Source organism: Hoplias malabaricus, chromosome 18 (assembly GCF_029633855.1).
Source record: "Hoplias malabaricus isolate fHopMal1 chromosome 18, fHopMal1.hap1, whole genome shotgun sequence".
NCBI lineage: Eukaryota > Metazoa > Chordata > Actinopteri > Characiformes > Erythrinidae > Hoplias > Hoplias malabaricus.
This window is the reverse complement of record NC_089817.1, coordinates 9668898-9692649: the sequence shown is the minus strand read 5'-3', so window position 1 is coordinate 9692649 and position 23752 is coordinate 9668898. Positions and strand designations below refer to the sequence as shown.

The window sequence follows — 23752 nt, the reverse complement described above, 5'->3', positions numbered from 1 at the left end:
CATAAAGATTCTTTTTTTATGGTAAAGTGAGCAGGAGAGCAAGTGCAGTGTTTTTGCATGAATGGTTCTACCTAACGAGTTTCTGATTGGCAGCCATTTTTAAATCAACATTAATTGGATTTTTCTGAATAACGTTGCCTACAAATCTGTATAGCAAGATATCCCGGGTTGCGTTGAATAAATGCTTAATTTGGTTATATAAAGTACGAATATGAATGGAATGGGACATCTGTGTTGGTTCAAACACAAGCGTTGGTCACTGTTGATCTACCCCCCCCCCCCGACTGGGTTTCATCACTTATGAAAATTGAGGGGTGGATGGGTGTTATCGCCCTGAGTGAATCTGAACTGAGGGCGTTATTACTCTGAGCTGAATTTCCTCATCCCGCGGCAGATGGATTTCGCAACAGGAGACGCACCGTGCGCTTCCTTCTCTCTCCCCCGCTCTCACACAAACAGGACTTACCAGAGAACAGCATGAGCGAGGGTATTTAGCGATAATGCTGATAGAGGTCTCGGTGATTACGGGTACATTTCCCGGCCAAGTCCACCTTTTCCTGCAGAATAATTGTTCCGAGAAGTAAAGCGGGTGAGCTGAGGTGAGTAAAACGGCGGTTATACGCGTTTGACCGTTAGCTCCCAGAATCTGGAATGCAGCTAGTTAGTGAAATGTAAGGTTAGACACTTAATTTTCACTTTATTAAATAGCACCGTATTATAGTTATTATTCCTTGTCTCCGTTTGTGTATTTAGGTGTACAGAATTTACGTGTACAAGAACATTCGAGAACGTTGTCCTTGATTTATTCAATTTAACATATTCATTTTACGTTAGTTTGCTCTATGAATTATTCCTGTTGTTCTTTAGGTTAATTGTTGGCTCCACAATGCGGACCTCTCTGTTTATTATGGTCGTATTTCTTCAACCCTTGTGTAAAGGTGAGTGTTCATTTTCCCCTCCTCTTCTCCAGACAATACTCTAAATTAGTGTAGGCTACAGCTGTGGTTGAGGACAATGGATCCGGTGCCCAGATTTACAGGAAAGCCAGAGTTCTTAAAAAACGGAAAACTAAAACCAGACGCTCTTAAAAGTTGTTGGAAGGAAATGAGTCAACAAAGATGCAATAAGAAAGTAGAACCGTGTAACAGCTGCTATAACGCATTAAGGCTGAGATCATGCAATACTCAATTTAGCAATCTGGACAAGCAAGGCTTAATGCACTGGCTTTGGCAAATGCTGTTTAATGATAATGGATTTCTCTCTGTGGTCTTTGTTGACTCTTCTTGTTGACATGCTTAGCCTGTTGGGTAATAACTGTAATTTACACACTGAATATTTTTTTAATGATTCACAGCTTTCTCCATATCAGGGCAAGAAAAATGTTCAATTTTTCCAAGGAACCCAATGATTAAAAATGGGTCAGACCTCAGTGTTTTATTCCAAGCACCCCTCAACAGCGACTGCCGTAAAACAGCCAGGTTTAATCCTAGCAGAGTGTACTGGACCCTGAACAATCAGAGGATATCACACACAACTTATCATTACAACTTCACCTCTGTATCCGTTCTCATTCACAATTTCTCTTTGGCAAAAGGAATAGTTGAATGTCATTTGGAGGGCATTGTGTTGGGTGGTACAGTCGTACAGACATATTGTAAGTATTAAATGTCTTGTTTATGACACTACAAATAATTTATGTACTACCCCCTTTTCTAGAAAAGTTGGGACATATTGTAAAATGCAATAAATTAATAAAATCTTTGATTGAAAAATCACACAAAGGAAAGTTTTCCATTGTTTCCCACTGAACCGCTATTGTACTTTAAAGATATGTTTACAATTTGATGCCTGCAGCATGTTCTCCACTGTGGTATATCACCTTTATTTAAAATGTTTAATCATTTGGGAACTGAGGATAACAATTGATAGTTCTTGCCCCCTTTGGCTTGATATAAGACATCATTGGCTTAACAGTCTGTGATTGCTGTTGCCTGATGCTCCTCTTCATGATGCATATGATTTGGACAAGCACAAACACTTCTCTAAAAAAACCATATTGTTGCAGCATGTGCGGAATGAGCCCTGGCTTTGTTTTGCTAAATGAGGGATTCCTGGGAAAAGCAGTTGTCTTGACTGCAGCATATGTTTGTTTAAAACTCAAGTGTTTGCCTCCACACCACTGGAAAATAAGGTGACATATGGACTCAATGGACATGGACCACCGCACAGGTTTCTACTGTCTTTTGGACCATTTAAGTTGAGCTTGGGCCCAGAAGAATGCATTAGCCATTCCACATAGCAATGATGGGTGGAATTTCAGGTTGATTTAATTGATGAAGTGGCAGACTCTTTTAAGTGACAGTAGTTTTTTGAAGTACTCACTGTAGCATTTTTGTTTCTTATGCTGTGCCATTAGAAGTTCATAATAATTCAACATTTTTGTCCTGCTTTACTAGGCACAGCTGGTTAAAAAAGGGTCACGGTGGGTCCAGAGCCTACCTGGAATCATTGGGCACAAGGTGGGAATACACCCTGGAGGAGACGCCAGTCCTTCACAGAGCAACATACACTCACACTCACACACACACCTACGGTCACTTTTGAGTCGCCAATCAACCTACCAACGTGTGTTTTTGGACTGTGGGAGGAAACCGGAGCACCCGGAGGAAACCCATGCCGACACGGGGAGAACACACCAACTCCTCACAGACAGTCACCCGGAATCGAACCCAATGACCAATGTTGAATGTTTAACACTTTTTTGCCCTTGTCCCAGATTTTTGGAGTTTACAGGCATCAAAATAACAATGTGTTCTGTTGTTCAGTGGGACATTGGAAATATATTAATTATACTTTTGTCATTTAAATTAACGTTCAATAGTATTTAAACACTTTTTTGGAAATGGGGTTTGTATCATCATTGGTGTTGCATAAAAATAGCAATAGCAGTTATTATACTTATTTGGATTATGAATGAAATCAAATGTATCCTAATTTATTCTAAATGCATAAACTGCTCTAATCAGCGGCTCCACGGAATATCCTCTGTATCGGAAAAAGTAATATTATTGAAGTCAACGCCAATGTGACCTGCACATGGGATCATGACTCTAACAACATAAAAACAAACTACACAGTACATTTCAAATGGTAAGTTCCTGTTATTTTAATGCTTTTAAGTCCATAATTGACATTATTACATTTTGACAAAACCTGAAAAAGAAAACATTTTGTGAGAATTTTAAGGCAAATGGATTAATACTAATTTAAAAATCCAGAACGACTGAAAAGAAATCCAACTACATTAATGTACATTGATAATTAAGCGTGTGTTTTCCTTCTTATATAAAAGGTTAATTTTGGAGATTTGACTTGTCTAACGTTTTATGAATAGGGATATTTTTAGGCATCTTCTCTTTATGGCTGTTAATTTTTTACAGGGAGAAACCTACCGGTCTGAATGAACAGACTTCTTGCCAATCTGAAAAAACAAAGTCCTGTACAATGCAATGTTTATTAGATATTGAGAACTTGAGAATATCAGTGACTGCTCAAAATTCAGCGGGGGAAGCTCGATCAGAGGAAGTTGCCTATGATAATATTTGGTCAATAGGTAAGTAACTGTGTACGTGTCAAGAATGTCTAACACTGCTCTGTCTGGTCCACTTGTGGCAGCAAAACAAACACTAACATACTACCAGTACCTCAGTTTGAGAATATATATATATATGTGTGTGTGTGTTTGTGTGTTTTGCATGTGTTTTCATATTTAGGTGTTGTGTGTATTAACAATAATACCCCTCACTGTCCTTGCTTCAGTTCAGTTTGATCCGCCGGGAGACATTACGGTGAAGAATGAAGGGAGCGGTCTCAGAGTGACATGGGCAAATCAACAAGAACATTTTAACGACTGTGAAGTGCGGTTCTTAGCAAAAGGTCTGGAGGTGAGTCATGAGTTCACAGCATATCCTTAATCGATAAAATCAGCTCACAGTATGTCCTTTGTTAATAAATCATAAGTAGTTTCACAAGTTTATTTAACAGTAAGATGTTGACTTTTCACTGGGCTATCATCAACCCTCATGTTTTAGATTAGGCAGAAATCTAACGTCTTGGTTCCAGGGAAGAAAACATTTATTTGTATTTCTTTGCTCAGGTCATGGCTTGTATCTCGCTAAAAAGAGGTTTGTGTGTGGTAAACTACAGTATTTTTCTGAGAATAGCTAGAAAGCAGATTGGTGCTTTTTTATACCTTTCTAAGTGGGAAGAAAGCCAATTTATAGTTCTTTTTAAATATCATTGAATCAATTTACACAATACTGTGTAGTGTTATTAGATGTAATGTTATCTTTTCTTAAGTGTTTCCATGAGTCTTGTGTACATAGTACAATCTGCATTTGTTGACTCAACTAGGACCTTTTTTTCCCTCTTTTTCTTTTTCAATTTTTTATATTTTTATTTATTACATTTGTTTTCTACTTGATTCAAATGCAGGAAGACGTAAATTGGATCACACTTCCTTGTGTGTTTCAGATAGAAGGGTAGAATTAACTTTGACTTCACATGTTTGCGTTTCCCAGGAACTGTGTCACTTAGAGATACTCACTGAATTCTTGTTGAATCTGGAAGTGATTTGAACAGTTTTTTTTTCCGAATAACGTTTAACCTGTTAGGTTAAATTGTTCACATTGTTCTGGTTATAAATGACGAAACAGGCCTAAACACGTATTATATACTGTACTTTGTTACTTCTAAGTAACAAGCTATTTTTTTGTTTGCAGTATTATGATCCATGTAAATAGTAAGATATAAAAAACATATTTGCTTGGTTACTGATGATAAGGTGTGTTTAATTTTTCTCTGACGTGGTGCGGCTTGTCAAAGACTTGTTTATCCTGGGTAGGTTCCATCAGAAAATCAATTATTCATCTGCCCTAAAACATGATTCACCTTTATTGGAGCCAGAAAGAAATGTCTCTGTGTTATGCAAATTTGAAAAATTGCTTAAATATTTAGGTTGATTAGAAGCACATGTACCTCAGCAGAGTTCAGTCGACCTTTATTTCAGAATAAATATATCAATATAAATCCTGCTTTCCTTTGAAAAATCCAAAATTTCAAATGTTGTCTGTGATTCTTTGATTTTCATAAGTAATACATATTGAGCTACAAAACATGAATATTGATTTATTCATTGATTTATTCATCGATGGATTCATTGATCAATGAATATTGCTTTAATAATACATTAAATCAGTGATGGCATACTGCATAAAATTTGGCATATCATGATGACATATCAAATGTCAGCATATTATTTCTCCTTCTTTTGGTGAGGCTTTTATTATTGGTAAGTCATTCGTTTTTCCATGTAGCTGCTTGGATTGTGTGTTTTTTTAATTTAAGACAGAGTGCTTCTATTCTTCTTCACACACACAAATGAACACTAGGAATCCAAGCTTTTGACCTTATTGGGTGCTTTCCAAAAGAGTGATTAAGTCTAGTTCTGCACTATATTAATGAAAAACTTTAAATGGAAAATCACCATTCATAATGCTGTAGTCCAGGACTAGGCTTAATCCCTGTCTGGGAAACCACACCGCTATGTTCTGTTGCTTAGAGCACTTTAACATGTCATATGAACTGGCCTTCGTAAATCCAACTATTGGACTGTAACAACTGTTACAGTGTTATTGTTCAATTATTTAGGATAAATTACGCTAAACAATGATTTTCAGACAGAACCAGTTTATGCAAATTTCAAACCACTTCTAATGGTTATTTGTTGATTTTTAATTTCTTTTCCAGCTTGTAGAGAGACCAGTGGAAAATGCCTCACAGGGTACCTTTCTCCTGAATGATGTCAAACAATGTACCAACTACACTGTCTCGGTGCGCTGCAGGCATACAGGTCTTCTCTGGACCCAGTGGAGTCAAAATGAAACTCATCTCACCTCGCTCAATGGTAATTTTAAACTTTCTTACTCCTAGCCCTATTCAGAGTGTGTCCTATGTTTAATCATGTGCCTCGTTTTCTCTGAATAATAATATAATGTGAGGAAAACCTTATTTGTACAGAATATTTCATACCACTAGTGGATCAAAGTTATTTAAATGCAAGTACATTTTCACAATATATTAGCAAAAAATAAATGATGCTGAGTGTCCAAAAGCGCACTAATGACCTTGATCTCATTCTGTGACTGGGATGGCCCTCTCTCCCATCAGTCTTTTAGGGTTGTAACAGATCTGGGCAGTTAGTGTCCTCCTCCTAGTATGCTGAGCTGTCCTGTGGCATTATGTTAGCAACTGTTTGTAAAGAGGCAGTGGCTGCCAGCACAAGTCTCAGAGGAAGTATGTACGTGCCCCTACCCTTCCAGGTTGGCACATGGTGGCATTGGGGGGTTATAGGTATCGGATGGAAAAATATAAAAATGAATTTTCTGCAATGTTTACATTTATATTTACAGATTTAAATTGATCCCTTTTAGCATTTTTAAATTACAGACGCACATATGATTAAATGTAAAATTTTAAATGTATTTGTATTTTATATTTAATAGTAAATGTTTTATCTATTCTTAAGCTATAACAGCAGGTAGTGTTGCAGTCACACAGCTCCAGGGACCTGGAGGTTGTGGGTTGGATTCCCACTCCAGGTGACTGTCTGTGAGGAGTTGGTGTGTTCTCCCTGTGTCCGCGTGGGTTTCCTCCGGGTGCTCCGGTTTCCTCCCACAGTCCAAAAACACACGTAGGTAGATGGATTGCCGACTCAAAAGTGTCCGTAGGTGTGAGTGTCAGTGTTGCCCTGTGAAGGACTGGCGCCCCCTCCAGGGTGTATTCCCGCCTTGCGCCCAATGATTCCAGGTAGGCTCTGGACCCACCGCGACCCTAAACTGGAAAAAGCGGTTACAGATAATGAATGAATGTTTTAAAACACTAAAATCAGCAGCAGCGCGTCAACATTAGGTTCCACACAGGTTTTACTCTCCCCTGCAAGAATTTTTTTATACCAAAGACGCCACTGAGAAAACAGAGGATTTTTAACAAAATCCAAATAACAAATCTAATCTCTCTTTATTTCTTAGTCACTAATGTGCCATTCCATCTTTGGAGATCCAAAAGTGTGCTATCCCATGAGGGGAAAAGAAAAATATCCTTTATGTGGAAGGTAAGATGTCGTTAATATAAATATGTTTGTTATTTTAAACTGTAAATGTTAGTAACTGTTAGTGGTCTGTTTTTTTTAGGGAATCCATCCATCATGTAAAGCATTTGATGAGTATCGTCTCTTTGACAACATAACATTAACAAAACGGTTAAATCCGTCTGAGGATTTTACCTTCATTGTGGTAGATGAAAATGCACACACAGTATCAGTGGCTGCATTCCTCAACAACGTGAGCCTCACTGAAGTGTCCATCCAGATTCCTTCCACAGCAGAAGGTGAGGAATACGTTTTCAAACATTCCTATTTTAATTTATTCATTCAGGTTCTTTAACCGTTTCGTCCTATTCCAGGTCAGGGTCATGGGGACCCTGAACTGAATGGAGTGGTTACAGAATATAAATGAATGAATCAATTATTTTAATCATTCAATCATGTTACTGTTCAATCATGTTATTTTGAGTATATAATTGTTTTGCCTATTTATTTTCTTTCGACAACAGATATGTAGATAAAAGTTTTGTACCAACAGTGATAACAGAGATTATATTGATTTGTCTGCTTCATCTGTGACCCTATCATTTTATTACTCTCTCTGTTCATTTGTTCAGATCTTAATTTCCCTCCCGTTAATAACGTCAGCTGGTTTGCTTGGGACAGTCAAATCCACATGAGCTGGGACGTGTCCCAACCTACTGTCAATGGCTTTATAATTGTCTGGAACACTACTGAACATGACCACAAGTGGCAGCAAACTCAAGAAAGACAGTTCACTCTGAAAGGTATTAGCAAAAGCTTCTATTTCAGAATGCCACATTAGCAACATTTCACATTACTGGAAACTCAATGTAATTTATGACTACAGGAAAGAACCGCATCCTCTACAACATCTCTATAACACCGTTGTATGAAACAGGCCCGGGAAATGCAACAACATTTCTCAGTTACGCTCAAGAAGGATGTAAGTTCCCCTCATCACACCAAGAACATGACTGTAGAATAATAGAGAATATTACCTCTCAGATTCAAGTTCTTTTTGGAAGTCTGTTTCAATAGCTTCTGAACTCTTACATTTTACAGACCACAGAAACCTTCCTTCTCTTCATAAGCCGTTAATACCAATGTTTGTCAGCTCAGAGCAGATCTCTGGACACAAAATGCTATAGTTTAATTGAGTTATATATGAGATGTGTTGTGGGCCAAATCTGCACCAACGTGCCATAACCATAGTCAAGGCCAGCTCATGACAGAAGGCTCACTAAATCAGTGCCATAACTTATAATATGTCTGCTATAGGGGCTAACTCTCTAAATCTTCATTACTTGCCTTGTCCTGCAGCTTTAGCAAACGTGACTACTGTCCAAGCAGAGAGGGTCAGTAACAGAAATGCTGAGATCCGCTGGAGGCCCATACTGCCCACTCAGTGCTGTGCATTTGTTGTGAACTACACAGTGTTTTATCAATCACGACACGGCACAGCATTAAAACGTAAGTCTAACCGACCACCACCATGCATTTTTCATCACGTTTTTCATTTTTATTTAAACTTGTAGTAACTCTTCTTTTTTATATTCATAGATCGGACCGTGGATAAACTTCAACACAGTGTCGTTCTAGATGACTTGGAGCCTAACACAACCTACACTGTGTTTGTGCAGGCCAATTCAATGGCTTCATCTTCAAAGAGTGCACCATATATATTCTCAACAAAGACTTATGGTAATAACTATTAGGATATATACTGTTTTTAGAACTGTGGTTATTGTGTCCCAAGGGTAATTACACTGAATTGCAGAGGTATGTTATTGCATAATATTGAGTTGGCTACAGTGTTTTGTTGTTGTTATTCATTATTCAGGTATTACGCTAGTTAAACAAGATCCCATTTTAACAACCTAAGTTTGCAGTGAGGGTAATAATATGATATTTTATGGGGAAAGGCACATAATTGTATAAAAATGATATACAAGTTTGTAGAAATGGGATGCTCTGGAGCAGCTCTACATTAGCATATTACATTTTAAAGGTGAGGATGATGCATTAAATTGTGATTCAAGTTTGTGGCCAGAAGAAAAGTAGTTCTGAATAGCGTTTATAAAGTCCAGAGACTTTAACTAACATGTTGCTAACTGTGATACTCTGTTCCAGGAGATGAATTCGGTATTATGGTCATGATTTTGGGTGTTGTATTGATGCTGCTGATTGTGTGTACTGTGCTTGGCGTGCTGATGTGAGTCAATCATTTTCTTTATTAGTTCATTTAAAATTTGACTTGTTTATTAACCAAAGATTGTCCTGATGTAATGATCTGTTTTTGTGTCTATAGACGAAGAGAATATCTGAATCAAAAGGTCCCCAACCCTCAATTTAGTTCTGTGTCTTTATGGTCATCACAGAAATTTGGAAACGTATGTCATATTTTTTTCATAATATTTACCACTCATTATTTAATTAAAATATATTTTGCTTGCGATAATATTAGAACTAAAACTGATTTTATTAGGTTTATATGAATATGGCCAGTTATTGTAGGTACATGGTGCTTAAATATCATTTAGCTCATTGTGTAGTTGTAATAAATTGTGAAAATACTGTTCTGATTCATGACATTGTATTTTTTCCAGTCTATCAGCCAGCTATCAAGTCCCTGGGCCTGTGACTCAGAAGAGAGAAGTCTCACGTATCAAGTTAAAGAAGAAGACTACAGTATTTTAACAACAAGTATAAGAGATATGGCTAAACTGAAGCAGATGACCACAATACAGGAACCAACAAAGAAGGACGACATTACTCTGGTCAGCTCTTATCAAATTGGAGTGGCACATGAAGATTGCCTGAAGGCAAGTAGACAGAATTCTGATGCAGTGGGTTTCCAGGACGAGAGCATTCATTCTGTCCTCCTCAGTGAATCTTCTTATAGGATCCAGATTCCTTTGAACAGCCCTGTGGACTTGGACGGGAAGGATTTTCCAGGAAGTGTGAATCTGTTCTCTTCAGAAGAAACAGAGACGCTACTAACACCAAAGCTCAAAAATACATCCCTGTTTACCACCTATGTGACAGTGGACATGTTTCAGCATGGTCATGGTCATGGTTCATGAATGATGAATGCCTTCAATGGTTTGATGTCAAAGTTCAGGATTCTGTCTTAATTCCTTGTGAAAGGATTAGAGTAACCATGGAGCTGTTAAATACACTGTAAAATATTTTGCTGCAACTGTGAAATATAATTCCAGAGTACTCAAATGTACTTTTTCTTCTGTCAGGGGTATGAAATTTGCACAAAACAGCTGTACTCTGAAACATTATTATTATTATTACTACTACACTGAACTGAAAACAGGAGATGTTAAATAACTTCTCTAGGGTTGTATATGTCTTAATGGAAATATTTCTATTTATACAGCCTCTTAGTATAAAGCTGTCTGAAGCACTTAATATTATCAACACACATAAAGGAGTGCAAGAGGGATGGTTTTCATACATGAGCATTTATTTCTTGTAGATTATTATAAAGTGTAATATCAGTGAAGAGTTGGGGATGAATACATGTGAAAAGGCATGCATTAAAAGATGTCCAAAACTCTACCGTCTGAGATAATGTAGTGTTGATTTTCTGAGACACACATACACAAAGAGAAAATCCACATTCATGCAGAACATGGACCGTCCATAAAAAGGTTTAGTTGATTGCATAAAGCTGCATACGATGTGGGAAATAAGTGCAATAATAGTTCAGAAAGAACAGAATGTTTTCATTCTTCCAGGTTTCACAAGAGTTTGCATGTTCAAAAGGCACTGTGGGCTATTTTTTTGAATACTCCCAGAGACAGATATCCAAGTTTCAGATGTTTTACATCTACGTGATGTACGTTAGACAGTAATCCACCCAATCTTAGTTCCATAAAAGTTCCAACCCACATTTAGGCCACAGTCTATGAAGAGGCAAGAACATGTTGGCGAAATGCTGGAAAACTGAGAATCCTTGTTTAAACACATTTGGACACCACATTGCAGAGTAGAAGGTCCTTCTACGCATATATGAACTGATCAAATATTAAAAAAATCTAACAAAAACATTATTCCCCATTCAGTAATGTGCATTTCTTTAAACCTAGAGAAACATTTTCAACAAAATTAAACTATAAAATCAGTAACTGTATAAACACAACATTAAAAACTATCTTAAAAGAAAACACAATCATAAAAAGGGAACTGTATTTGCCAGGCACATGTACATGATTTTATGCCTGAAGATACTAAAACATAGACCTCAGTAAATACATATTCTTGAGTTAAGCAGCAGTTGCAGCCTTGATCTAGGCATTGAAACGTGTAACCAGGTCATGAAATGAAGGCACAAGCTTGTGTTAACACTGAGACGCATCATCAGTCACTGCCTTCTCACTGCGGTCGATAGCCACTCTGCTGAGGCATATAACCTGGGGCAGGGCCAGGGGGGTCCTCTGTGAGAGTCGGTGTATCTTCCTCTTCCATTGGACTAAAGACACTTGGCTCTTCCCACTCTTGAGGCTGGAGCTGCTGTAGATCTCCACCTCGTTTGAAGTAAGAATTTTTCTGGTGACTGCTACTGTCCAGTAGATGTTCTGGGTGCTCCTCACAGTCTAACAAAGGCTGTGTGGACTCAGAGCGGGCAAATACTGGCGCCTGCAGGCTAGGGGTCTGGCCCTTATATCCGCTGGCCACAACAGAGGAATACTGCACCGTGCTGGCTGTGGTCTGACCAGAGTCGCCCTCATCACTGTCGGAGACGCTCTGCCGAGGTGAAGACATGCAGGAAGAGCCTCCGATGCCACTACTGTGCTCTTCTGAGAAATACTTATCTTTCTTCAGCGGCAGCATGCTTTTATCCTCCTCACATAAAGACTTCCTGTCAAACACATCCACCTCCACTACACTCACGTCAGGCAGGGTTGATTCTTTCGGGCTGTCCGCCTGAAGAAATTAAATAGACATTAGTTGTTTCTTGTCTTACAAGCCCTATTCTAAAAAAAAGTTGAGATCTGTAATTCAACTAAACAATGCAAGGGTATTTATATACACAACTACAATAAATTAAATTAATCCTCATGTTTAAGTGCAATTAGGCTCAAGTGAGAAAGTCCCCATACATTATATTGGTTAGGGAACAAATGGCCAGAGTGCTTGTTAATGCCTGGTTTTAAAACAAATCACAACTGAAAAGTTGAAGCCAAGCTCCTCTGAGAAGAGAACAAAAATGTGCAGGAATCCAGACATGCAAGATTAGAGTTGCCCTGAAGTAGACCTTTATCATGTGCCAACAAGTTCTAAAACTCTTTTACAACTTTGTATTGTGAGGAGATCAGCAAACACCTTCATGTACATCTGGTGATGCTGATAAAAGTGCCAATAAATAAACATGAATAAAATGTAGACATTGAGACAACTTGATTAAAATGACATGACAATCCCCCCGTATCACTTTAAAAATAGCGATATGGACAGTGTAGCCCCTGTGTCATTGAAAGATTGTTATTTATTGCAGCAGTGCAATAAATTCTGTCTAAAATATCAAATGTAAACATGTGTTCAATGTAATATTATTCAGATATTGTAATAAATTAAAGATTACTCACTTTAATGGGACAGTCAGGTGACCAGGTAGCAATAGTGCTGTGGGAGGGGTCTGGAACCTGTGGCCATAAATGCTTCTTAATCCTGAATAGAAAGATAAATTAGCTACAAATCATTAAATGTCTGACTATTGAAACTTTTTAAAGCTACAAATCAGAAGCTACACACTCTAAAATTGAGATGATCGTTATAATCACAATCTTACAATTCAAACAATGAATGTACTCAATAAATGTATTATACTTTTAAAATAAATACACCTTGATCTGAGATTTTTTTTCGTAAGTGTACTGCTTACTGCTTTCCCTTTTAAGCTGAACAGAAAGCATGTTGTTACATGTAGGTGTTAACTCACACTTCTCTGTTCTTGAGGGTGAACATCATTATGAAAACAAAAATGAACAGGAAACCCAAGCACACCAACACCACGATCACCTCGATTTCACCGTCATCTACAGTTTAAAAATGAGGAGACAGCACAAACATTTATTAGTACAGTATGAATTGTTAGTGACCCATACTAACTTAAGTTTTTGTTACATGTTACACTATTGTCTTCTGAAACATTTGTAACAAGCCTTGCATACTACAGGAAAGTCCCTTCTCACATTTCACACAGTTCACACAGTTCACACTTGAATTTCAAAGTTTTTTCATCACTTTTTTTTATCACTGCCTGTATTCTTTGAACATGAGCTCATGCGTGAATCACAAAGCCACTGAACCTTTCATAATTGAGTTTGGGAGTGAAACTGTTAGCTGTCTTTTGCAACTGTTACAAGTCATTTGAACACTGTGCCCGAGAAGGGTGAAGCCTGAAAAGATGGATACTACATTAATATTACTATAAATTAATATGCATTCATGTGCATTTTGTTGCCTTCCCACATTACTTGCATTTCCGCACTCTTGACTGACCTCTGTGGTCACTGTGGCTCATAGTAATAATTTATTTACTGAGTTTTTCTGTTTCAGACCTTTATCAAAGAAATAAAAACTGACGCTGCTCTTGAAAATATCATATACATAACTCATTTATGTATACAGATATAACTCACTCGTTTCTTTAATAGTAATCTCAGGCACAGCTCTGCCCACAAGCTGACAGAGTCTGATATTTTCAGTTCGCTACGTTTTTTATTTCTGTAAAATGTGTTAAGTTTTTGTTTCTGTTAACGTATTCTATTTCTATAACTCCCATTTTATTTTGAGTAGTCTACATTTTATCTTTTGTAATACTATACTATTACTGTACTTTGTGTACACTACTGTGACGTAGCAGCTTCCCTCAACATGAACTAAGCCTTATCTTGTTTTTGCTTCAATTACTGATTAATCAATCTACATTCAAAGCATAAGAGAGAACAATAATTCATCATTGTCTGTGACCTCTAATCCAGTTCAGGATCGTGGAGCCTAACCGGAATCATTGGGCAAAAGGCAGAACACATTCTGGAGGGCGCGCCAGTCCTTCGCACGGCGACACACACTCACACCTATGGAGACTTTTGAGTAGCCAAACCACCTACCAACATATGTTTTTGGACCATGACGGGAAACCGGAGCACCCAGAGGAAGTATCATCAGAGTTTATGGGGTATTAGCTAATAACACCCATATTTTAAGACATTTAATTACAGTTTTTGAAATACTATTTTATTTAATTCAGAAACATACACATTTGAAATTTGAGTTCTAGTATTACAATAATACTTATATAATAATTTCAGTTTAATGTTAATCTAATATTTAATGTCAAGCTAGCAGTTTGAAAGTACACAGAACCTGTGTGTACTTTCATTTCCTGTTAGTTAAAACCTGATATTGGGAGTTACCCATCTTCCAAACTGTTCACCCATGCCTGGTTAAATAAAAATATTCCTAAACGTTTACCTCATATACACACACAATTTGTTACAGCAGACTACAATCGTATGTAGTTAATAAACTAGTTTAAAAGACGACAGCAACCTGGCAACAACCAGAAACACCGAACTCTGAAAATACTATGTCAAAGTGTAAGGTTACACACAACTGAACTTCAACAACGAATGCATTTCATACTACATTAAAGAGGTATAAAATATAAGTCCTGTCAAAGGAGTACATACCATACTTCTTGGTGTACAAACTGGAATCTGTACCATTTACAGATCCCTCTATGTTAGACGCCATGATGTGTACCACATACTGACTTTCACTTGCCAGTCCAGTCAGCTTGTAAGAGTAGGTATCAGGTGGAACCACAACAGCTGCCATACAGATAAAAAATAAGTTACAAATGCTAATAAACAATTGCTTACATTCAATACAGATTAAATCCTCTGTGTCTCACAATATTACCTATACTCATCTAACCAAACAAGAATATTTTAGTACAATAGCACCCCTTTAAGTAGTAGTTCCTAAATGAGAGTGAATGAGAGATAAATCCCGTTCCGTATGGGCCTTTGCACTTAAAACAGCATAATCATATCTGCACCAGCTCATGCATTAACTCTCTGAACTACAAAATAAATGTTTTCACCAAAAATCAAAACCAATTTCACTTACAATGCTCTACGTCTCCTGTTTTGTAGAAGATGGTGTAATTTGTAAGAAACCCTCGCTGACTGGTGATTGGAATCTCTTCCCATTTCAACTGAGCAGAGTTTTTTTGGGTTTCGGTCACGTCAACAGAAGGACCCTTCAGGGGAGCTGTATTTATTTAAAACATAAATATGTTATATATGAATCAAGTACATAACATTCCATGTAATGCACTAATGTATAGGTGATTTCTCACTGAAGCTGAATATTTTAAATATTTTCACTGACCCAATTTGAATATGATAGCAATGAGTTAATAATGAACAATATATTCTTAGAAATCAAAATCAAATTACCATATGAATAAATGTTTATTAAAAAATAATAATTCCCTGAAACTGAATGATACATACTGCCTTGTTGGAGATAAGCTGAAACACTGGCATCCTCCCCTGGCAGACTGCAAGTCAAGTTATTCCATTTTATTCTATAAATCGGATGGACGTTTATGTTGTAGCGCGTGAATAGCTCAAAGTTACCTATACGGGGGAATATATAAAGCAATGTTAGTGACACCTCAATCATAAATGATCATCAATGCACCCTAAAGCTGTAGTCAGCTCTTGAAAATATACATTTCTGCAGAACTCAGCTCCATCTCACATGTTTCACAACTGATCAAAATAATAATGATCAGATTTGGATTTATTCAGTCAGAGTTGGGGATTAAACTCTTCAGAGGATTTTCAGGTACAGGTTTTTTTTAACCTCTGCTAACATAGTATTTGCTCAATATAATTACGACAGGTCTGTCACAACCATGAAGTTATAGCTGACAAAATGTATTTTTGTTCACTCGTATGGGCAAATCACCATGGGTTAACTATTCCTGTTCCTAGCTGCCAATACATACTTGTTACTGACAAAACTGCTCAAATTCAATTAAACAAACAGTGCAGCTCTCTAAAGGTGGGTTACAGCGACTGTTTTTGTATGACACTGTGTAAGAGACACAGCCCTTTTTTTGTGATTGTGCAAAATATAACTGTGTATAATGACGAGAAGAGCTTGAAACCTGGCTAAATGGTGACAATAAAGATGTATTAAAATTCTAACCTACAGTAGTGTTCCTTAGAAGAGAAACATAATAATAGGCAAATAAGAGGTCTGTAACCAAGATAACTTTATATTTCTAAATTGATTTTTAAAAAGTTTGAAGCTTAATAAATCATTTAAGCCTGAGCAAGATGCTCTCACCTTTAAGGACTGTACTGTTCACATTGCCTGGTACTCTCTGCCAATCCCTTACTTTGTCTGGGATTGACACCCATTCCACAAGGTACTCAGAAGCTCTTGAAGGAAATCTTGGAAGCCAATCCACCCATATCTGCCCATCACGAGTCGAGTAGTGCACTTTTTCCACTCCTTTAGGAACAGCTGTGAAGCAAGTCATACAAAATACTCATCTTAGCGCAAGTGTGTTTGTGTGTGTATGTGTGTGTGTGTGTGTGTGTGTGGTGACACACTTGCGGGGCTTCCAAAGTGGGGCAAATGCATGTCACTTGTAATAATTCCACTGTTAATGTGATTTTTCATTATATATATATTTATTTATTTTCCAATAAGAAGTTGCAATTCTGTATGAATTACAATTATGAATGTTTAAAATCAATACTTCTAATGTCATTGTTCATTTTGTCAGCTCCACTGACCACACAGTAGCACTCTGTACTTCTACTGTAGGCTGTAGTTCACTTGTTTCCCTGCATACTTTCTTGTCCCCATTTCATACCCTTTTTCTCAATGTCCAGTTAGAAACACCTACCTCACTGATCCACCTTGTAGATGTAAAGTCAGAGAGAGTAGCACATCTCCTGCTGTATTGCTTGGGTTAGTTGTCCTCTAGTCTTTCATGAATGAACACAGGACGCCGGCCACAGGACGCTGTTGGCTGGACGTTTTGGATTGATGGACTATTCCTGCAGTGACACTGAAGGCTTTAAGAAATCCAACAGCTCTGCTGTGTCTAATCTACATATACTAGCACAACGCAAGTGAACACACCACTACCATGTCAGTGTCACTGCCGCACTGAGAATGAACCACCAGCAAAAATAATACCTGCTCTGTGGTGGTCCTGACTATTGAAGAGCAGGGTGAAATGGGGTTAAGAACGTATGCAGAGAAACAGATGGACTACAGTCTGGAACTGTAGAATAACAAAATCTTCCTGTATGGTCAGTGGAGCTGATAAAATGGACAATTGCTGAAGATACAAGTTAGGTGTTCCTAATACATTTAAAATATAGTGTATTATGATAAGCTGTTGCACATTTTACATACTTAGGCCACGTCTGCATATGAGTAAACTGGTCGGCGGAGACACCCCTGCGGAATTGTTTGCAGTCATCGTGACAAAAGCCTCTTTTTCTTTTAAATGAAACTGGAGCATCTTTGAAGGAACGAGTTTCACATTACTGATCCCATCAACCATGATGTCATATCCCAATATTTTGCCATTGGACTTTTCAGGATCCTATAACATAACAAAGAAACAAATCATTCAAACTGCTGATACAAAAAATAAACACAAAAATCATTTTTGAACATCAATATTTTCAACTCATATAGGGTATGTGCTTTATTAGAAAACAAAACATGATTATATACAAAACACAAAAGATTTCACGTTTCACCTTCCAAATCAGCGTCACAGCACTGTCACTCTCTCCATAGACTCTCCACAGATCTGGGCTGCTTTCAGGGGCTGAGTGATAAAGGATCATTTAAAAACGATGAACAAAATATTAAATACTACTACACAACTTTTGAAAATTCTTAATGTCAAAGCTGCTTCTAAAAAGGCACTGTTCTCTTAAAGATAATAGTGAGTTACATTATTTCACATCACATTTATTGGTGTACTAGACAACTCATTTGTTTTTTGTTTTCCAAGAAAGCTGTAAAAGGAGATTTAACTTACTTGCTTCTGGGGTATAACCAGTCACATTAGAACTCCAGTCACTCCAGTAACCAATGCCTTTCTTATGAATGCAGCGCATCTGAACCACATATTGAGTATAAGGTTGAAGGGATTGTAGCCGGAAGGACTCAATATAAGCTTCAGTGGCATCCTGGGGAACCTGAAAAAACATTATCAAATTAAGAAATCAAACTATGGCTACACTTCAAACTGGTTCAGGCTGAGGTTATGATGTATAGGTATTGTTCTCATTTCAGGGTGAATCAAATGTGTTCCAGAAAATCATTAAAAGTTACTAAATCTCATTGGAAATGTCAGATTATAATCATACTTGCTTATGTAACCACACTGGTTGTAGATGTTTTGACACAGTCCTTATATATTTCTTCTCATTTGTCAAGCAACGCTACATTACGAATGATGAAAAACCCCATGACATTTAACCTGACCATTTTATGCTGTTTAAATTATATAATTAAACAATAGATAACATGACTGATGATGTATATAAATAAAGCATGTGTTCAGTTCAGATTCAGTTATTTCAGTTCATTTAATCAAATAAGTCCCATATATCCTGTGAAAGCAAGCTACATTGGCCATTTATTTCACAACTGAAATAATTCAGTACACAATTATACAGTACCACAAGTGTTAATGTTATATTTAGTAAATAGCTACCTCTGTCCAAACACTGGAGCCTGCTTGGCAGTATCTGATGTTGTACTTTGTTTCGAATACTGTATAGTGAAAAGGATGTGTCCAGTTAACCATTAAAGAGTTTGGGAAATTGTCTTCTGGAATAATCTTCACATTTGATGGGGGATTTGGTTTCACTGAAAAAAAACAAAAAACAAACCAGCACCCTGGTGTTTTAGGTATCCCTCCAACCTCATAACAATTATGAAGAAACACGTAATAACAATCAATTTCAAAATTCAAATTTCTCTTACATACCAACATATCCTGTATCTATTATTGCTTGTTTTACAGTCACAGTATTCAATGCATTCCTAACTTCCAACTCTATTTCCATTTCAATATGCAGTGGTAAAGCACCAGGAAAGGTGATGGTGAGGCTTCGTGCGAGTGGCTCATCACTAGAATTATTGTACTTTTCTATAGAAAGTCTGTAGATGAAAGGTGAAAAAAAGAGCAGGCTTTAAAGAACTTTTTTGCATTAAAAGTATTCCTTCAGAATTTTTATATTTTAAATAAAAACAAAGTATTAAAGTCTTATTTAATGCTTTCAATACAAAAAGTTACCTTGAAAAGATTAACATTTATGGCATTTAAAAGCTTTTATCCAGAGACACTTACACAAAAGCATTTAGTGAATATGTGGTCTTAATATGTGGATCTCTTGTCCCTGGATCCCATGAACATGTCATTGTAGCTGGTTGCAGCTTGTCAGATAGAAAAGCTATACATGTAAAATTCTTTGGCTTTAATGGTGGATCTGAAAATCAATAAATGATACAATGTTGATAGAGAAAGCAAAAATACATTTTGATTACATATAAAATAAATGTGAACAGAAACTGAACTAAAAAGCATATTTTTTTTACTTTATGTAAATATGTTTAAACATGTAATTAAATCATTCCATGTTGATAGGGAATGAAAATATATTTGTTTAATGTTACATTTAAAAAATAAATACTCACATCCTGCTTCAAGGTAGATCCCATAGACACATGGAAATTCAAATGAATGTGTTTTTTTAGAAGCGTTACACTTTAATAAGTGTTTCAAGGAATATTCAGTAACATTCAAGGTAACAGACATTGCTGTTTGATTTACTTTCTTGTACAACTCCGGCCGGACAGTGCGATTATTCAGGAACCATTCAATGTCTTCTGCTGTGTACGGAGCTGGAACATTACAAACAGCTGTGAACTCCTTCCACAGTTCAACTGGAATGGTGCTTGCAGAGTCTGGGGTTATTTTTGCACATCTTTGAAAAGAAACTGGAATCAAAATAAATAATTAATTTCATCCTTCATACAAGCTTTCATATATGAACATGACTTCACTACTGAATATTTGTAATGATATGGGTCTGACCTTCTCAGTTAATTATAAAATTTACACTTCAGGAAACAAACCTCATACAATTGAGCGTGTGAAAAAGGCAACACTCAAAATTTCTCACTCAGATCTATTTCTGATTTCTAAGTGCTTCTTTAGCCATTTCCTGCTTTCACAAGAATGTGTTTAAAGCCTTTTAAGCTTAATTACAATGCAGTTCACAGCACAATTTATAAGCAGCTCAAAAACACCATATGAAAGTGCATCATCTTACTATTATGACTATGATATAACTGTAAAATATGACAGTTGAACTCTTCTGTTCAAGTGAGATGCTTACCAATCACAGGGATGAAGATTATAAAGAGAAGCAATAAACAATGTAGTGAAGGGTACTTTCCTATACTGAATGCCAGCATCTGAAAAATATGACAATACATTTTTATTAATTAATTATAACATATAATTATAAACTCAAAACCAAATATAGCCATCTGTATTTGTATGACTAACAATTCAGATTTCATAAAGTACAAAAGGTTTAGGACAATTCCAGAAACAGCATGTACAGGAAGAAGGTAAATTTGTTTTAAAATAATGACTCCGTCCACTACCAATTAATTTACAAACACATGGTTAGAGAATGACTGTTAAAACATGCTCATCTGTCTTTTATCAGAAACCTAGATCATGATAGTAGTTGCACATATTCAGCATTTCCTTCCATTCCATAATACAAATGACTTGTGCTATTATAAATAATAACAAATGAGTTCAAATAAAAAGTATCTGAAAATTAAAAAGTTAATACAGTTCTCTTCGATGAGATTTTTGTAAATAAAACTTTTTTATTCTGGTGAAAGTACATTTTGCAGCCACAATTATATATATATATATATAAAAATACTTAAAACTATAACATTACAGAAAACCTCTAAATAATAGTTAATTCTGAGCTTGTTCTCACTCTTTCTACAGTTTTTTTTTTTTTTCAAAAATCTGCAGTGAAAATCCTCAGCAGATTATTAGACAAAACATATGGAAATATAAGTGATGTCACTTTAATGAAAAAAAAGACTTGCATGACAAAAGACAGATGTAAAAATTAAATAAATAATAAATTAAAATAATAAAATTAGAAAAGTAGTTATTTTTCCTGCTCGCATCATGTCAATAAAGAGAGAGTAAAATTTTCTAGTTAATAAAAAGAATATTGATATATTACTGATTTAAAAATATTACCCATTCAGGATTTTAAGGGCAAAGAAATATTCATGAAAAACATTTTTATATCCACACTGACCATATTTTGGTCAGTCTATGATATAAATACCATCCTCATATTAACTTCAGTATTCGTAAATTTGGAATCGGTTAACATATTAATGCTGTAAGTTAATTCAATTGGAATTCACATACTAACATTACTCAAAATGTATTTATTTAGTATTATGAACATATTTTATGTCTAATTGTGTACTGCATTGTAATTTGTAAATAAGTTATCTGCTTACAGTTATATTCAAACATATCTGATAACATTGCAAATAATTCTGGATAATTTTTTTAATCAAGGAAAAATCTATATCACTGTGCAGTATTTAAAATTTCCTCTTTTCCTTCATAAATTATTTTGATTTCTATTTTAACTGAAACCCAGTCACTACCAGAGATGTCCCCACAGGAGAGAGATTAATCCCCTGTGTAAAAGGAACAAGGGGGTGCAAGCAAAGAACCAAAGACTTGCACAGTGTATGTAAACAAAATAAACATGATATCATTCAACATAGCCAACAAAACAAAACAAAAAAATACTATGCAAAGGTATGAAATAACATGTAAAATCAACTGGTACATATTTACTATTGTATAAAAAGTACACTTAGTGAGAATGTTGTCTTTTCTCAGACGTTAGCCCATCACAGTAGACTGTTTTAACTGGACTAGTGATAGCTAACTGGCCGCTGACAGCATCTGAAATGTTCTTTTTTCTGCTCATTTCATTTTGTTTGTACAGAATCTCATAATGTCTTGGTAGTTTAACTGTACATGGAGATGTTGTAGCTGGTGTCCAATGGTATTTATAATAGTGTTATAATGGCAGAAATAAATAATTATTTCCTCTAAATATCCTATAAACTGCTTTAATAAATGGACCAAGACTGTACCCCTGAATTACTGAAAGAACGAAATCACATTACGATGAAGCTCAGTTTTCCATTCCTATGTCTACATAAATGCGTTACTTTTAAACAGAGCAATCTATAATTTATGTTTAAATATTAGCCAAAGAATGTCGGCGTAGCTAATCGCAATTATCTAGCATTTTAAAATACTGACACACCTGCTAGCTCTCCCTAAGAACACAATGTGTAAAACAAGCATACGTTTCTAAAATTAAATATGTGAATTGTATTTATATACGTCTTTTCTAACCCTGCAAAATACTGTAAATGTGTGGTAGCCACATTTCACTAGAAACCGATGTAATGTCAATCTTAATTTCTAATTTATTTTATCGTTAAATGAGTAACAGGGCTAGCTACGAAGCTAACATCCTGAGACACATTTAGCTGTAACTTTAATCGTCTAACCGATGAAACATTTTTAAAAATAAGAGTTAGTGTGTTCAACTATTTTCGAAAATACATTTTTCCAGAAGAGATCTTTTTATTTGCCAGCCTTTTACTGATACCTGCTATGCTACAACATATATCTAAGGCGGAACGGACATCTTCAGCGAAGGAGGCGAAAAACGAAGCGAACTTCGGCTTCATCAACAACATCCTTGATGTTCACACTACCTTGAACAGGTCGTTTGTTTCCAGGGATTTCGTCTTGGTTTCGCGCTGTAAAAGCCTCTGACACTTTAGGAAGTTTTTCTGCAATGTTTGTCACACCATCTCACCATCTTTTTCTGTTTTCGGGGTCCAGCACTGTTTTTTTGTCAGACCTTTGCATTAGCTCGTTTGCTTCGGTCGAACGTCATGGCGAAATGCCTTGTTCAGTTAAGTGAACATATACCAGGGTGATGCTCTTTCTCTGCCTCAGGTTAGTGCACAGATGATCTACAGATCTGCACTCCTACCCAACACAGGAAATCGGCGCTTACAGCGGGGAAATCGGCCCTCGGCGATTCGATCTCTCAACTGTCAGTCTGAGCACTCTACCGCGTCAGATATTTATATTACATTTCCAGTTAATCTCCGCCCACTGCCCGAAAAGCGTCCTCACATGGGAGAGGGAGGGCAGCGAGAGAGAAATGGCACGATCCTTCTTTGAAACAGTGAGTCAGTGTGAAGTAATTGGAATGAATTTCCCTTGAACGTAACTCCAGACTGAGCATTCAAAAGAAAATGGATAGGAACAGGTTGGGTTTCGAAGATAAAATATTTTTTGTAGCATTCTGAGACTGTAAACATCTG

At 36.4% G+C, this 23752-nt stretch overlaps 2 protein-coding genes across 4 annotated transcripts; one reads left to right on the top strand and one right to left on the bottom strand.

The window, feature by feature from the left end:
- The first annotated feature begins 375 nt into the window (after positions 1-375).
- LOC136674343 (interleukin-6 receptor subunit beta-like) lies at positions 376-10548 on the top strand. Of its 2 annotated transcripts, none has more exons than XM_066650309.1 (16): positions 376-599; positions 868-938; positions 1355-1654; positions 3027-3150; positions 3441-3613; positions 3820-3944; positions 5809-5965; positions 7089-7171; positions 7251-7446; positions 7780-7950; positions 8034-8129; positions 8507-8656; positions 8747-8887; positions 9317-9398; positions 9495-9576; positions 9793-10548. In XM_066650309.1, the coding sequence occupies exons 2-16, from the start codon at positions 887-889 to the stop codon at positions 10267-10269; spliced, it is 2409 nt and encodes an 802-aa protein (XP_066506406.1). In that variant the 5' UTR covers positions 376-599; positions 868-886; the 3' UTR covers positions 10270-10548. The 2 variants fall into 2 exon arrangements, with proteins under 2 accessions (XP_066506406.1, XP_066506407.1); XM_066650310.1 differs by having other exon boundaries at positions 377-599; positions 1595-1654.
- Positions 10526-23391, bottom strand: il6st (interleukin 6 cytokine family signal transduce). Of its 2 annotated transcripts, none has more exons than XM_066650307.1 (16): positions 23132-23391; positions 20668-20746; positions 19964-20266; positions 19617-19755; positions 19254-19426; positions 18978-19132; positions 18297-18456; positions 18010-18080; positions 17657-17849; positions 16571-16750; positions 15727-15852; positions 15338-15481; positions 14896-15036; positions 13140-13236; positions 12787-12868; positions 10526-12124 (listed from the first exon to the last, which is right to left on the bottom strand). In XM_066650307.1, the coding sequence occupies exons 2-16, from the start codon at positions 20744-20746 to the stop codon at positions 11573-11575; spliced, it is 2595 nt and encodes an 864-aa protein (XP_066506404.1). In that variant the 5' UTR covers positions 23132-23391; the 3' UTR covers positions 10526-11572. The 2 variants fall into 2 exon arrangements, with proteins under 2 accessions (XP_066506404.1, XP_066506403.1); XM_066650306.1 differs by having other exon boundaries at positions 23236-23383.
- Between the last annotated feature and the right edge of the window lie 361 nt (positions 23392-23752).

What these genes read in the sequence shown, in the direction of transcription:
- LOC136674343 (XM_066650309.1), top strand. Translation starts at nt 887, where the DNA reads ATGCGGACCTCTCTGTTTATTATGGTCGTATTTCTTCAACCCTTGTGT. An exon ending in GATTCCTTCCACAGCAGAAG is followed by an intron (nt 7,447 to 7,779) that starts GTGAGGAATACG and finishes TCATTTGTTCAG; the next exon opens with ATCTTAATTTCCCTCCCGTT. An exon ending in AAGACAGTTCACTCTGAAAG is followed by an intron (nt 7,951 to 8,033) that starts GTATTAGCAAAA and finishes TTATGACTACAG; the next exon opens with GAAAGAACCGCATCCTCTAC.
- il6st (XM_066650306.1), bottom strand. An exon ending in TGGTTATACCCCAGAAGCAA is followed by an intron (nt 18,081 to 18,296) that starts GTAAGTTAAATC and finishes TTTATCACTCAG; the next exon opens with CCCCTGAAAGCAGCCCAGAT. An exon ending in GAACAGTACAGTCCTTAAAG is followed by an intron (nt 15,853 to 16,570) that starts GTGAGAGCATCT and finishes TCCCCCGTATAG; the next exon opens with GTAACTTTGAGCTATTCACG.